At 47.4% G+C, this 16900-nt stretch overlaps 1 protein-coding gene across 2 annotated transcripts in view; it reads right to left on the bottom strand.

Moving 5' to 3' along the window:
* PDK3 (pyruvate dehydrogenase kinase 3) overlaps nt 1-15764 on the bottom strand; it is a 132175-nt gene extending 116411 nt beyond the window's left edge. For both annotated transcript variants that reach the window (XR_004001963.1, XM_030575124.1), the window contains exon 1: nt 15601-15764. Coding sequence is in view for 1 of the 2 variants with exons in the window: in XM_030575124.1 (XP_030430984.1) it covers nt 15601-15706 (106 nt within the window). In the remaining variant the exon portion in view is untranslated. The remainder of the gene's footprint in view (nt 1-15600) is intronic.
* Nucleotides 15765-16900: the final 1136 nt, after the last annotated feature.

Raw genomic sequence — 16900 nt, 5'->3', positions numbered from 1 at the left:
TTAATTACTCCAGCCCCCATGAATGGCAGTAGCTCTCCCACCAACATAGCACAGTCCACACCAGCGCTTAAGTCACCATAAATTATGTCTCTTGGGGGCGGGCAAATTCATACCCCTGACATAACTTAAATGTCTACTTAAGCTGTAGTGTAGCCATAGCCTTTAGCCACAGGACATTAATTATTTAGATGAGTTCGTTCCCCACCCCTCCCCTGCCAGCCAAGTAGTGGCTATTTGATATTTGAATTTTTATATATTGTCATTTCAAATAGGAGGGGAAAGTCTGATCCCTACTTTTTAAGCTACATTTAAATTTAACCTTATAACTGCAGAATCCATCTCACAAATGTGTTAATGCTGAACTATAGCCCTAACCAAGGAAATATTAGAGTAACTGGCCAAGCCAAGTTCTAGCCTAATAGCTCCAAATTACTTAATTATGGGTTTTTGATAACAACTTATTTTTCTTGATTGAGCTCTATAATAGCCATGATTGTATTGGCTGCACTTCCAGCAGCTCCCACTGGCCTGGAGCGGCAAACCGCAGCCATTGGGAGCCGCGATCGGCCAGACCTGCGGATGCAGCAGGTAAAGAAACTGGCCCGGCCCACCAAGGGCTTTCCTTATACAAGCAGCATCCCAAGTTTGGGAAACACTGGTTTAAATGGAGGACCCATCCAAGTAAGTATCACACTAAGTCCCCATGCTGGGTGAGGGGAGATTTACAATGCTAGAAGGAATGCCCTACTAAATCCTTTAAAAAACTTAATCACTGAAGGGTGAGAGAACACAGTATACTCTTGAATACTAATAGCTGCACACCACGCTATTAACTATTTACAATAAAAGTTACTAATGAGTAAAGAGGAGCACAAGCGTAAGTGACAGCTAGCTGGCTCCACAGGAGACAAGGAGAAACTGAGGGTTGGTTGGTCGGTCGCTCAGTCCCCTTTAAACCTTCAATTGAGGGGCCCCCCTCAAGAGCATAGGTGGCTGAAGTGTTCTGATCTCCAGCACACTAGGTTCATGCACACCAGAAGTGGAACACATCATGGATTTGTCTACACTTACAGAGCTGCAGTGGCACTTAGTGAGGATGCTACCTATACTGACAAGAGCTTGTAGACAAGGCTCAGTATCACAATGAGAGCTGCTGGGTTCTGAGCACTCTCGAAAATCTGGCTTTTATTTGAATGCCTAAATGGGAAGTGAGTTCTTTGGAAAATCTGGTCCCAAGTGTGGGTGCTGAGCCTTTGAAAATCTGCCCCATATTAATACAAGATCAATAGGCACCAAAAGTATATAACTTAGGGGAGTTAGGATGGTTAAAAGAATCCCATTTCCATAAACCAAACCAAACTATGCAGAAATCAGAAATTAAAATGAAACATAAAGGAGCATGGGATGAAATCCTGGCCACCTTACCATTGACTTCAGTGACTCGTAGTGTCTGATGAGGTAACTCAAGAGTTAAACAGAACAGCTGGTTGCAGCAAAAGATAAAATACTGCAGAAAACTGCCCTGCTACTAAAGTTACATTTTGCACAGTAAGTTTATGATCAAAAGAATCCCCTGTATTTTGAGCAACAGAAGATAAACAACTCAAGGAATTGTGGTTAGAGATGCCAGCTTGGAATAAATTTGGGCAGAAAAAACAGTCACTGCTAGGAAAGAATTTACTAACTGTGCTGCTAAACAGTCTCAAGAAATATGCCTGATTTTTGTGTGAGAGAGAGAGAGACCAATGGACCAGGAAAAAGGCTTTAAACAAATAAAATAAAATAGTCATGGCTTTGGTCAGATACTCTCTGGGTGTATGCTGGAGTTCTTTATCTCCTTTGTCCCATTAGAAAACAATTGTAGGGTGGAATGTGAAAAGGTAGGACATGGTGGACATGTCTACACTGCGATGTAAGCCCAGGGTTTGTAGCACTCGAGTTAGCAAACCCTGAGTTTGTTACCAAGGGCATGAGTAGCTATACTAATTTGCAACCCCAGGTTAGTAAAAGGGCCACCCAGAGGATTCAGGGGGCCTTGGATCTTTGGTGGCAGGGGGCTCCTGCCGCTGAATTGCTGCTGAAGACCAGGCACTTCGGCGGTGGGTCCCTGGACAGAAGGACCCCCCGATGCTGAATTGCCACCGAAGACCCAGAGTGGATGAAAGAAGCCCTGGGGGCCCGGGCCCTGCCAGAGTTTTCCAGGGACCCTGGAGTGAGTAAAGGACCCCATTCCAGGGGCCCTGAAAAACTCTCATGGGGGCCCCTGCAGGGCCTGGGGCAAATTGCCCCACTTGCCCCCCTCTCTGGGTGGCCCTGGTTAGGAATTGTTGAACCCTGAGTCCCAATCTGGGTCTCTAGCGTCTACAATGCATTATGAGGTCCTGAATCCAGCCACCTCCATCTCAGATTTCCTAGCACCCCTCTCAAAATGTGGCCTTTCTAGCCTTGTTCATAGTGCAATGTGGGAAAACCTGTCCACCAAAATTGATTGTCCAGAGGACAAAGAAAATTGGCCCATGGGACTGAGAGATACTTTTAGCAGACTCCTGGAGCATGAGTCCACGGAAGCTGTGTCTACACTGCAAAGCAACAGGGCTTGAACCTTGAGTCCTGCCTTGACTCAGGCTCAGACCCTGCATCCCTGTGAGATCCGAGGACCGTGGGTCTGAGCCCTGGGTTAGCGTGATTTGTGTGTAGATAGAAGGGGAGTTTAGGCTCGAGCCTGAGTTTGAACCCTGGTCTTACACTGCAGTGTAGACATACCCCATGGTGACTGACACGATGTAAAATCCTCAGGAATTTTAAGCAACCCCTTATTTTTTAAAACACTAATTTTGTATATTGCTTTAAAAAAAATTTTTTTTCTAGTCTGATCTTCTGTTTGAACCAGGGGAGCTGGGAGAGAAGAAGCTAAATGCCGTTATCAGGTTATGCCGTTGGATGCTGTTATCAGGTTATGTTACCTTCAAGATGCAGCTAGTTATTCATCACCTGCCATTTAGACAGGTGCCCGACACTTGAGTTCTGATCTTGGCATGCTTCAGTGCAGCAGGGTAGGAATCTGTTTCTCTATAAGTTTTTGGCTACAAGCAGAGTTTGATGATGTGTCCTAATGATACAAAGCTGGTGAACACTGTCCTGTTTGCAGAGAGTTGAACTTACAGGAAACAGAACAAAGGATTTCAGGGCTTTTGAAACATAAGAGTCTGTTTAAATGAATGTTAAAGGAACTGAGCTGTTAACAGAATAACGTTTTTGTTCCTCAGACCAAAAGATACACAGCAGTCCAGTAAAACCCCTTTAAATATATTAAACTTCCCACGTGGCAAAGTGCAATACACCCTGAACAGATCTGTTCAGAGAGAGTATACTGGGCCATTCCCTCAGGGGGTGTAAATGGGCAGAGCTCAGTTGGAGCTATTTTACCTGAGGATCTGGCCCACAGTTTCAAACCACATTGTCCTTCCGTAAACAGCAGAGACCTACTAAAATGATAGAGTTTTGGAGCAACAAAGTTCTCCTGTGGTACTGGCATCTCCTGGCACCTTGGAATTGGGAAGGGAGCAGGTGGGAGGAGGGAAATGCAAGGAAGAAGAGTTCTCCCTGCTTTGGCAAAAGATATTATCCTCCTGCCTTTTTACCTGTTTGCCTGCAATACAGATAAGCTGTTGCTGCTCATTTTCCAGCATTTTGAAACATTCAGGCTCCACAGCATAAGGAGGAGAAAAGTGCTGGCATTTTTAGTGAGCTGACAGTCTTCTCTTCAGGCAACATAACAGTGTAGGCCCCAGATCAGGAAGACACTAGATCCTGTGCTTAATTTTAAGCACATCCTTAAGTCCCATTGGCTTAAGTGCTGTGCTGAATAGAGATAGACTTAAGCATATGCTTAAGGTTGGGCACGCTTTTAAATGCTTTGTTGAATTGGGGCTCTTTTTTGTCCATTTCCCCATGACCAGACCCTTCAGACTATTTATTTGAGACATTTTGTTCATTGCCAATATAGGCAATATTACTACAAGCATAGAATCATAGAATCGTAGGACAAGAAAGGACCTCCAGAGGTCATCTAGTTCAGTTCTCTGCATTCATGGAAGGACTAAGTATTATCTAGACCGTCCCTGACAGGTGTTTGTCCAACCTGCTCTTAAAAATCCCCAATGTGGAGATTCCACAACCTCCCTAGGCAATTTATTCCAGTGCTTAACTACTCTGACAGTTAGGAAGTTTTTCCTAATGTCCAACCTAAACCTCCCTTGATGCAATTTAAGCCCATTGCATCTTGTCGTATCCTCAGAGGTTAAGAACAACAATTTTTTCCCTCCTCCTTGTAACAACATTTTATGTACTTGAAAAGTGTTATGTCCCCTCTCAGTCTTCTCTTCTCCAGACTAAACAAACCCAATTTTTTCAGTCTTTCCTCAGAGGTCATGTTTTCTAGACCTTTAATGATTTTTGTTGCTCTTCTCTGGACTCTCTAATTTGTCCACATCTTTCCTGAAATGTGGCACCCAGAACTGGACATAATACTCCAGGTGAGGCCTAATCAGCACAGAGTAGAGCAGAAGAATTACTTCTCGTGTCTTGCTTACAATACTCCTGCTAATACATCCCAGAATGATGTTTGCTTTTTTTGCAACAATGTTGACTCATATTTAGCTTTTGGTCCACTATGACCCCCAGATCTCTTTCTGCAGTACTCCTTCCTAGGCCATCATTTCCCATTTTGTATGTGTGCAACTGATTGTTCCTTCCTAAGTGGAGCACTTTGCATTTGTTCTTATTGAATGTCATCCTATTTATGTACGATCATTTCTCCAGTTTGTCCAGATCATTTTGAATTTTAGTCCTGTCCTCCGAAGCACTTGTAACCCCTCCCAGCTTGGTATCGTCTGCAAATTTTATAAGTGTACTCTCTATGCCAGGGGTCGGCAACCTTTCAGAAGTGCTGTGCCGAGTCTTCATTTATTCTCTCTAATTTAAGGTTTTGCATTCCAGTAACACATTTTAATGTTTTTAGAAGGTTTCTTTCTATAAGTCCATAATATATAACTAAACTATTGTTGTATGTAAAGTAAATAAGGTTTTTTACATGTTTAAGAAGCTTCATTTAAAATTAAATTAAAATGCAGAGGCCCCTGGACTGGTGTCCAGGACCCGGGCAGTGTGAGTGCCACTGAAAATCAGCTCGCGTGCTGCCATCAGCACACGTGCCATAGGTTGCCTACCTCTGGTCTATGCCATTATCTGAACCGCTGGCATAGTTTCCTATACCCAAAAGCTCCCATTCCCATTGGTATCAATGGGAAGTCCATGGACAGATCTAGGACATTCTAATAGTAATAATAACAAAATAGCACATTTCTTCCCCAGCACTCAAAGCATTGTCCAAAGGTGGGCTAGCACTATTATCTCCATTTTAGTGATGGACAAACTGAGGCACAGAAAGTTGAAGTGGCTAGTTCAAGGTCACACAGCTAGTTAGAGCTGGAAACAGAACCCAGCTCGATGTCCTCTTCATTGCACCATGCTGTCTCTCATCATGGCATAGCAGCGTTGAAAGATGTGAGTGGAGGGGAGGCCAGTTAGGTGGTAGGTGGCTTTAGGGCTTGTCTGTAATTGAAAATTAATTCGGATAAGGTGGGGTGTGAATTCCTGAGTAACTCCATGTGTAGATACACTTATTCTGGAATAAGAGGACTTGTTCCTCTTTAGTTTAATCCGCTTTGTGAATTAAGTGGATTAAGCTAAACAGGAACAAAGGCACTTTATTCCAGCATAAAGTTGTCCACGCATAGCTATTCAGTAATAACTCCAGGTGTAGACAGCTGTCATATAGCCTGATGTATATCTGAGAGTTGGACAGCAGATTTTAATGTCAGAAACATTGTGGTTCTGATCAAGGAATAAGTAAACCCCTGTGGGTTTTCATGCAAAGTTAATCCTACTTTATTTCTAGGTTAGCCAGCATTGTTCCTTTGTATGCAGTATTTTACATTTATTATTCATCATGACAGAACAAAAGGAAGGGGTAACAGAGACACATGCATGCACAATCCTGTCAGCTGTTCAGTGTTATGCAGAATGAGGACACTAGATTAATCTCAGACCTACATTGTAGATCTCTCTTATCCAGTAGAGATCTCTACTACTTTACTTCTTTTACTGTATTATGAACCTATTGTAGTAAAGTGCTTCTGACAGGTGCCAAAAGATTATAATAGATAAAAAACAGCCTGCTGCCTCTCCCTACATACTCTATTAACAGAGCTGGTGAAAAAAATATAGTTTGACTTCCGCGGACAAAATGTCAAATGAAATCATCTCATTCAAGAAATTTTGCTGAAAATGTGAATGGAAAAAAATCTAAACAAACTGGAAAATTTTCATTTCATTCTGAAACTTTTGTTTTGGTTTCCAAATCAAAACTAAAAATTCAAATCAAAAGGAGATGAAATAAACATGGAGAATTTCATCAAAATTTCATTGTCTTTATGGAACATTTAAATGTTGATTAAACTACATTTTGGGGTGGGAAAAAATGGTAGAAAGATGGTTACTGGCTGTAGCTGCTAGAGGTTGCCCAGCTGGTTTCTTTGATTCACACAAATATGCTTAATATATGGAGCTATACCTATCTCACAGAACTGGAAGGGACCCTGAAAGCTCATTGAATCCAGGCCCCTGCCTTCACTAGCAGGACCAAGTACTGATTTTTGCCCCAGATCCCTAAGAGGCCCCCTCAAGGATTGAGCTCACAACCCTGACAACTTAGCAGGCTAATGAGCAAACCACTAAGCTATCCCTCTCCCACAAACACAAGTGAATGGGCTCACCACAGGGGTCAAAGAGGTGAATGTTATGGCCTGTGTTTTCCAGGAGGTCAGACTAGCTGATTAAGGTCCCTTCTGGCTTTAATCAGGGAGGGAAAATATCCTTTAAAACAGATGTGATGCTTAAATATAATTATATGCTGTTGCGCATAGTGCGATGCACAAGAAAACAGTGGCATTTCACATTTTGGCTGTTTGTCACCCACTGACAGATTGGAAGGTTTACAGGTAGATTGTAATGTTACTATGTTTCTGAGTCTTCCTTCTTGCCATGAATTTTCTCTCTTTCCCTCTCTCTGTTTCTAACCTAGCTGCAAATCTGATGAAAATATATATGCACTAGTCATTTGAAATATTATGAATATTGTCTAGGCAATTTTATTTCCTTGTGGAATTTTCTAACAACACTGACTGCTCTCGGCTTCTTTAATTTATGTCTGCCTTGTATTCCCTATATGATCCTGATCATGATTTGTTCTAGTGATCAGTTCTCCTCTAACCACCCTGCTTTCATACTACTTCCTTGCAAGATTCTATTTCTGTAGCCATAGGAATGTCATATCCATTGTCCAGTGCATCTGTATTCCAAATAGATATGTATACAATAATTGCTGTGTGATACTATTTATTTGTTTAATCAGCAAAGACGGGCCTATTTTATTAAAGTAGGTCCCTGAACATTAAAAATCCTAATTCTGAAAAGACTTCCCAGAAATGTACAATTTCTTTTACTGAGAAAAATAATGTAACGCCCATGTTGGGCTCTCAGTCACAATGTATTAGTATTGCGTGGATGCTAAAGGATTGCAGCCTACTACCCAATGCATTGTGGATTACAGTATGATAAACTCCATGTACACAAGAAAGCTTCACAAAGCCGAAACAGGCTTCAGCAGGCCTTGAGTGCAAGTTGCTAATTTTATTATAGCTACCTTCACACACCTACCCTAATTAGAGTTTGGCTTCAAGGTGAACTACTTAGAGGGTAAGTATGGGTAAGGTAATATCTATGGGTAAGGTAATATCTTTTTATAGGACCAACTACTGTTGGTGAGAGAGACAAGCTTTTCAAACTTAGGGCATGGCTACACTTGCAGATGTACAGTGCTGTGAGTTAAACTAGCCTTTGGAGACCACAGCAGGGAAAATGCTGCCCTGTCAGCTGCAAGCACACTGGCGTGGCCACATTAGCAGCTCTTGCAATGCCACAAAGAGCAGTGCATTGTTGTAGCTATCCCAGTGTGCAAGTGGCTGCAATGTGTTTTTCAAATGGGGGGCGGCAGAGCGTAACAGGGAGTGTGTTGTGTGTAGGTGCTTTGGGGGGCTAAGTGTGTGTCAGCATGCTATCTTGTAAGTTTAGACAGCTGCAGACCCTGCTACCCCCAGCCTCTCTCTCACACACAAGCAAGCGGCATTCCATGGTAATGGTTGCTTTGTCCTGGAGCAGATAAGTATGCCGGCTGTCAGACACGGAGCTTTAAAAGGGCATATCCACATTCCTGTAGCCGATTTCAAAACAATGAGAAGAGTGGCTACTTGACTTCAGGGGATTATGGGACATTTCCAGAGGCCAGTCACAGTGCAGTAATGCAACAGCTCATTCACACTGATGCCTGGGCATTTCAGCCAGGGCACAGCAAGCTTTATGCTTTTCATGGAGGTGGATTACCAGGAGCACGCCAGCTGCAGAGTCCAGGCACTCTATGTGCCTTGCCAGTGTGGACACATCAGGAGTTAGTGCGCCCGGGGCTGTTTTAATGTGCTCTAACTTACAAGTGTAGCCAAGCCCTTACACAAAGCTCTTCTTCAGGTCACCTTTTATTTAGCAGCAACACTCAGACTATGGCCTTGGCTACACTGCTGCTTTACAGCGCTGCAACTTTCTCACTCAGGGGTATGAAAAAAAAAAAACCCTGAGCGCAGCAAGTTACAGCACTGTAAAGGGCCAGTGTAAACAGTGCCCCAGCCCAGCGCTATAAGCTAATCCCCACGGGGAGGTGGAGTACGTGCAGCGCTGGGAGAGCTCTCTCCCAGTGCTGGCGCTGCAACCACACTCACACTTCGGAGCACTCCCGCGGCAGCGCTTTGAAGTTGCAAGTGTAGCCATACCCTATGTCTACACAACAGCAGCTGCACCACTGTAGCACTTCTGGTGAAGATGCTCTAAGGCTATGTTTACATTAGTCCTTTTGTCAGTATAACTTATGTCACTCAGGGGTGTGAAAACACACCCCTCTGAGAGACATAAGTTACACCCACAGAAGCGCCGGTATGGATGGCACTATGTTGACAGGAGATGCTCTCCTGCCTATATAACTACTACTGCTCAACAGAAGGACTCTCCCACTGGCATAGAGCAGCTACAAAAGCGATCTTACAGCAGCACAGCTGCATCGGTACAGCTGTGTTGCTGTAAGATCACTAGTGTAGACATGGCCTAAGATGATGGAAAAGAGCTCTCCCTTCGGTTTAATAGCTAGTGCCTCTTGTGGAGGTAGGAGTTATGTCGGCAGGAGAAGTTCTCCCACTGACATAGTGCTGTCCACACTGGTGCTTAGGTCAATATAACTTACATCAGTCAGGGGGTGGATTATTCAAACCCCACCCTGAGCCACACATGCTATACCAAAGTAATTTGTAGTGAAGACATAGCCTGAGGGCTTGGCTACACTAGAGAGTTGCAGCGCTGGAGAGGGGGTTACAGCGCTGCAACTTAGGATGTGGCCACACTTGCAAAGCACGGCCAGCGCTGCAACTCCCTGGTTGCAGCGCTGGCTGTACACCCGGTCGAGCCTCGGGTGTAGGGATTCCAGCGCTGGTGATCCAGCGCTGGTCAGCAAGTGTGGGCGCCCACCAGCGCTTTTATTGACCTCTGGGTATATGGAGGTATCCCAGCATACCTTAGAAACCTCTCTGGTAATCATGCACACTCCACTGCCCTGGGCTCAGCTGACCCCTCCTTTAAATGCCCCGGGAATTTTAAAAATCCCCTTCCTGTTTGCTCAGCCAGGTGTGGAGTACAATCAATCATTCAATCAATCAGCGACCAGGCCTCCACACCCCAAACGAGCCCCACCATGGAACAATTCCGAGCTGCAGGACCTCATCAGTGTTTGGGGTGAGGAAGCTGTGCAAGCACAGCTGCGCTCCAGAAGGAGAAATTATGATACCTATGGGCAGATATCGCAGTCCTTGCTGAGAAGGGGCCATGAACGGGACGCGTTGCAGTGCAGGGTCAAAATAAAAGAGCTGAGGAGTGCTTACTGCAAAGCCTGTGAGGGAAATCGCCACTCAGGAGCTTCCCCCACAACCTGCCGTTTTTACAAGGAGCTGAATGCCATACTTGGGTGTGACCCCACTGCCAATCCTAAGAGCACGATGGAGAGTTCAGAGCAGGGAGAAGTGGGGGAGGGTGTAGAGGAAGCCGACAGTGAGGCTACTGGCGTGGAGGGAGACACCCTGGAGTCCTAGGAGGCATGCAGCCAGGAGCTCTTCTCAAGCCAGGAGGAGGCTAGCCAGTCGCAGCAGCTGGAAGTTGCTGCTGAGGAAGAAACTGAGGAGCGTGCTCAGGGTAAGCAGATTTTTATGTTTTGGGAGAGGAGGGTTTGGGTTATGGCTGCCCGCATGCCTAAACGTGGAATAGCCCATTGATTTGCTCTATCACGTCTCTGAAATCTGCCTCGGTAATCTCTTGAAAAGTTGCAGCCAGAGCGTGCGCAATGTGCTTTCTCAAGTTTATCGGGAGAGCCACCGTGGTCCTTGTCCCGGTCAAGCTAACTCGTCTGATCCACTGTGCAGCGAGGGGTGGGGGGACCATGGCTGCACACAGGCAAGCTGCATAGGGGCCAGGGCGGAATCCACATTGCTGTAGAAGACCCTCCCTCTCTTCCCAGGTAACACGCAGCAGTGATATATCTGGCAGTAGGAAACCCTGTTGAGAATTTAGGGATACTTGAGTGCCAGGCGCCAGGTTCGTGTCCCCCCCCCGCCCCGCGGTGCATTCCGGTCTCCACACCCCCTTCCCAGCAGGCAGCCAGCCCCGCAGTGCGCTCCGGTCTTCCCCCCCCCTTTCCCAGCATGTAGCCAGCCCCGCGGTGCCCTCCGGTTTTTCCCCACCCTTCCCAGCAGGCAGCCAGCACAGCTGCGCGTTTTCCCCCCCCCTCACCAGCAGGCCGGCAGTTACGCGGACCGCCCCCCCGCCCCGCCAGCAGCTTGCCACCTTCCTGTTCACTACTGTCCCCTGTGCAGGACACCAGCTACATCCTGTACCCAGTGCAGATAAACCCCAGTGACCCATCGGTCAATTACCCCTGCCAGGTGCACTCGGGGCAGAAACACTCACCCCATTGCTCGCCATGCCTTCGCTTCCCTTGCCTCTCTGTGTTATGTGAGGTATGTGGGAAGGATGCTACAAAAAGTCTAAAAACTCCTTCACTGTGTGATAATAAACAATGTAGCCTCTGTGTATTACGTGTTTCTATCTATGTTTTTTTTAGTGACCTTGACTAATGCAGCCGGATCACCGGCCTCACGTCGGTTGCAGAACTTGAGAAAAAATCCCCGAAAATCAAAAGAAGAATTGATCAAAGCAGTTATGATTCAATACAACAGAGAAAGTAGGAAGACGCAGGAATGGAGAGAGAAAATGTATGAATGGAGAGAGAAAATGTATGAGTGGAGGCAAACAGAAAGCAGGAGAAAGGAATTGGCTATCAAAAAAACCTCAAAGCAGATAATAAGCCTCCTGGCTCGCCAAACTGAGTCTTTCGAGTCTCTCGTAGCCATGCAGGCAGATCTGTACCATGGTAACCCACACCCCTCCCAAAGCTCTCTTTCTTGTTCCCCAGTATTTGCACAAAAACACCTTTCTCCAGCAGCCAGTTTCTTATTACCCCCAGCTGCCCCCAACACCTGTACAATCACCTACCAGCCTTGATAACTATAATTCTTACCCTGTGCACTCCACCCCCATTACCCTGCAGCATAGTAATCCTGAAGTGCAGCAGACATTGAACAGTAATCAAAACAGGACATATTCAAACCTCTGAATGTACAGTCCACCACCCTAACCGCCCTGGCCTTTTATGTACTGTACTTTGAATAAAGGATTTTATGGCTTTTACAATACGTTTTATTATTGCAGGAAGTGGTAAATATTGTACCCCAAGGTAGAACAAAGCACAGCAAAGGCACCAAACATTACTGTTGGCTCTCAGCATCAAATTGCTCCCTTAAAGCATCCCTAATCCTTGAAGCCCTTTCCTGGGCCTCCCTAGTAGCCCTGCTCTCTGGCTGTGCAAATTCATCCTCTAGGCGTCAAACCTCGAAGGTCCATTCCTCACTGAATCTTTCACCCTTCCCTTCACAAATATTATGGAGGGTACAGCACATGGATATAACAGCGGAGATGCTGCTTTCCCCCAAATCTAGCTTTCCATAAAGACACCTCCAGCGGGCTTTCAAACGACCAAAAGCACATTCCACAGTCATTCTGCACCGGCTCAGCCTGTAGTTGAACCGGTCCTTGCTCCTGTCAAGCTTCCCTGTATACGGTTTCATGAGCCCTGGCATTAAGGGGTAAGCGGGGTCTCCAAGGATCACAGTGGGCATTTCGACGTCACCTACTGTGATCTTGCGGTCTGGGAAAAAAGTCCTGTCCCTCAGCCTCCTGAACAGGGAACTGTTCCGAAAGATGCGTGCATCGTGCACCGTTCCAGGCCATCCTGAGTAAATGTCAGTGAAACGCCCACGGTGATCCACAAGCGTTTGCAGAACCACGGAGAAATACCCCTTGCGATTAACGTACTCTGATGCCAGGTGGGGTGGGGACAGAATAGGAATATGCGTCCCATCTATTGCCCCTCCACAGTTAGGGAAACCCATTTCTGCAAAGCCATCCACAATGTCCTGCACGTTCCCCAGAGTCACAGTTCTTCTTAGCAGGGTGTGATTAATGGCTGTGCAAACTTGCATCAGCACCATTCCAACGGTGGACTTTCCCACTCCAAACTGGTTCGCCACCGATCGGTAGCTGTCTGGAGTTGCCAGCTTCCAGATTGCAATAGCCACCCGCTTCTCCACTGGCAGGGCAGCTCTCAATCTCGTGTCCCTGCGCTGCAGGGTAGGGGCGAGCTCAGCATACAGTGCCATGAAAGTGGCTTTTCTCATCCGAAAGTTCTGCAGCTGCTGCTCGTCATCCCAGGCTTGCAGGACGATGTGATCCCACCACTCAGTGCTGGTTTCCCGAGCCCAAAGGCACCGTTCCACAGTGCTGAGCACGTCTGTTATTGCCGCAAGCAATTGAGTGTCTTAAGCGTCAGGCGTTTCAATATCATCGTCTGACTCCTCACTGTCACTTTGCAGCTGAAGGAATAGCTCCACTGCCATGCGTGATGTGCTGGCAACATTCATCAGCAAGGTCCTCAGCAGCTCAGGCTCTATTTGTAACAGAAATCTCAGATATCACGCTGCAGACTCACAATGCCGCCAAACTGCTCAGAATATGTAGCAAAGCACCATGGGGCGTTGGAACAGGAAGCGGAAAGACCCGCACACTTCCTTCCCCTTCCCACAAGCCACAGCGCCAAAATGGGACGAAGTGCTCTGTGGGATAGCTGCCCACAATGCACCACTCCCAAAAGCGCTGCAAGTGCTGTAAATGTGGCCACACTGCAGCGCTGGTAGCTGTCAGTGTGGCTACACTGCAGCGCTGGCCCTACACAGCTGTACGAATACAGCTGTAACTACCAGCGCTGCAAAATTGTAAGTGTAGCCATACCCTGAGTTTCCCAGACCTGAAGAAGAGCTCTGCGTAGGCTGGAAAGCTTTTTTCTCTCACCAAACAGAAATAGTCCAATAAAAGATATTATCTCACCCACCTTCTTTCATTATTTTTTCACTCACACGCTAATAATGAAAACTGACTGGTCAGTTTGACTTTCTGGGTTGTCTGCAGAGGGGAATCAGAGAAAAGTCTAAAAGTAGTAGCTAAAGAACCATTGTATTGGAACAATACCTAGTTGTTTGGGTTGCAAACACACAACGTAGAAATATTTAAGTCCCAACAAAACATTATTGATTTTAGATTGTTTCATTCTGTTCCCAACCCCATTTACACAGATCTAATTCTGGGGTTATTATGGATACCTGACAGTTTCCCTTCAAATAATTAATATTTCTGTCACAGGAAATTTCAATTGCTAATAGAGATACAGCAAGGGCTATTTTAAAAGATAATTAGCAAAAGAAAAATTATTGTGTGCTTTAATTTACTTCTTTATTGTGTATAAAGAAGGATTAAAACGTTTTTCCTCACCCTCTCCTTATTTTTTAATATTGGAAATCAAGCCTATAAAATATCTGAAAGACTAATTACCTGGAGAACATCACAAGAGCCAAGGGAGTTAAAGTTGTCTAAGAGGGGAAGGAATTTTAAATTAGACTATTTAAAACTGTCTTTTTGTATGTAACTTTAATCATGAATAAATATTTTGGAAAAAGCAAGGCTTTGCTAAGGATTCAAATACCTTCAACGAACATCCTGAAGGCCCTAGAAGTCCACCACCAAAAGCAAGGAAGACCAAACTCAACATTCCTCATACTTTTAATACAAAAAGCAAACAGAAAAAAAATCCTTTCAAATGACCTTTACTGTACAAAATGAAGTAGTTTGAGAGCACAAGCCCAATTTTAAAAAATTCTTTGCAGATTATTTTTAAATTAAGCATACACAGAGATATCTTTTTAAAGAGTACCAAGAGGAATGAAATCCCGTTATCTTAGAGGAGTCAAAAGCACAAAGCCACTCACAGGTCTCAAGGGATTGAAGAGAAGAGGGTATTTGCTACCAACCACCTGCACTGACATAAGGCCTCACACACCAAAATCTCTAGCTCAAATTAAGTGTTGCTTTAAATCCAAGCTAGCTGGCCACCCAGGGAGTGCTGCTGATGCTTGAGTTAGTAATGCAACTCTGTGCAGACAATACAGTCACTCTGTACAGCTTGCAGTGTGATTGCTCTCACCTGAACTAGGCTAACTGTACAGGAGTGAACTGGAGCGTAGCTAACTGGAGAAAGCACTGCAGTGAGGACAGCCCATATAGTCACAGAAAAAGTAGCCTCCCTCTCTTCCCTATCTCATGCATGCCATCTTCTCACAGCCGGTGTCTCAGCCTGGCCCCCTCCAGCTCTCAAGGCTCCTCAGTTGGAGTAACAGCAATAATCCTGAGCCAGGCCTCTGCAACCCTTCACTGAGTCCTTCGGCTGCTCCTAGCTCCAGCCGGTTCCCCGCCAGCCATACCAGTAGGGTGACCCCAAGAGGCGCCGCTCAGAGGACAAGCCAGGGCCTGCAGCTGTCTGGGCAGCTTCCTGGGAGCAGAAGTTTTCCAGTGGGAGGAGACACATGAACGCGGCTGTGCAGCCACAGGAGCCCGGTTGACAAGGAGCCTGCTCGGCCTCCCACGGCGGCGGCGGCCCCGCCAACCTGGGCGGGCTGAGCCTCCGGCCCAGCGAAGGGGAGAGGCGGAGAGGCCTCCTGACCGACAGCGGGCCCGGGCGCATCACCACCCCGTGGTGCGGCCTGTGCCTGACAAGTATCACCGCACCCAGCCCCTCCCCCAACCACACACACACCAGGGGTGCCGGTACCACCCCTCCCCCAACTGCGCAGTTCCCCTCCCCCGAGAGACACAGCAGCCGGGGGGGCCCGGAGGGGCTGCTGCGAGGGCACCGGGACTGACACCCCGCCGGCGGGCGGCGCCACTCACCGAAGTCCAGGAACTGCTTGATGGAGAGCGGCGAGGGGGAGAAGCGCGAGTAGTGCTCGATCTGCCTGGGGATGGGGCTCTTCAGCAGCGCCCCGCACAGCCGCATGGTGCGCCGCTCCCCGGGCCGCCTGCGCGGCTCGGCCGGGCTAGTGAGCGGGAGCCGCGGCGCAGCCGCCCCCCCTCATGCCGGGCAGCAGCGGGGCCGCCTCCGCCTGTCACCGGCAGCCAACGGGGCCGGCTGCTGGGAGGGAGCCCGGCGACAGCACCTAGGGCGCACGCGGCCTGGGCACTGCGCAGCCGGCAGGCGCCGGGCCTCGCCCCCCCAGGACCAGGGCGCATGCGCCAACTGCCCCGGCAGAGGGCCCGGGCTGGCGGGGGTGAAGTTGACAAGAGAGCGGTGTGAGTGGCACCCCCGGCCTCAGACGGGGGAGAGACTGTCACAGACACACGCTCACAGCAACACCCTGCATGTCCCTCCTGGCACAGGGGAGAGACTGTCACACACACAACAACACCCTTCATGTCCCTCCTGGCACAGGGGAGAGACTGTCACACACACAACAACACCCTTCATGTCCCTCCTGGCACAGGGGAGAGACTGTCACACACACACAGCAACACCCTACATGTCCCTCCTGGCACAGGGGAGAGACTGTCACACACAGCAACACTCTGCATGTCCCTTCTGGCACAGGGGAGAGACTGTCACACACACAACAACACCCTTCATGTCCCTCCTGACACAGGGGAGAGACTGTCACACACACACAGCAACACCCTGCATGTCCCTCCTGGCACAGGGGAGAGACTGTCACACACACTCACAGCAACACCCTGCATGTCCCTCCTGGCACAGGGGAGAGACTGTCACACACACACAGCAACACCCTACATGTCCCTCCTGACACAGGGGAGAGACTGTCACACACAGCAACACTCTGCATGTCCCTTCTGGCACAGGGGAGAGACTGTCACACACACACACACAGTAACACCCTGCATGTCCCTCCTGACACAGGGGGAGAGACTGTCAAAGACCTCCTTTGCCTCCCCCACAGAAAACACTTGTTACAAGCCCAGCAACCACTCTCACATCTACAACAGGGGAACCACTGAATTAAAATACACCTAGCAAAACTCTCTTCTCTTCCTCCCTCCCTTCATCAGACAAGAGAACAGCCTGTACCACACCCTTCACCCCCCCACAGGGAACTAAGTAACATGTTCACTGCCCCCCCCCAAAACTGTGTTTTTACATAAAGATGTTTAATGGTGTAAAATCCCAGTGGAGACAAAGCAT

The sequence above is a fragment of the Gopherus evgoodei genome, chromosome 1 (genome assembly GCF_007399415.2).
Source record: "Gopherus evgoodei ecotype Sinaloan lineage chromosome 1, rGopEvg1_v1.p, whole genome shotgun sequence".
In the NCBI taxonomy this organism is placed as follows: domain Eukaryota; kingdom Metazoa; phylum Chordata; order Testudines; family Testudinidae; genus Gopherus; species Gopherus evgoodei.
Note: the sequence above shows the minus strand (reverse complement) of the source record. Positions and strands in the feature narration are given on the sequence as shown.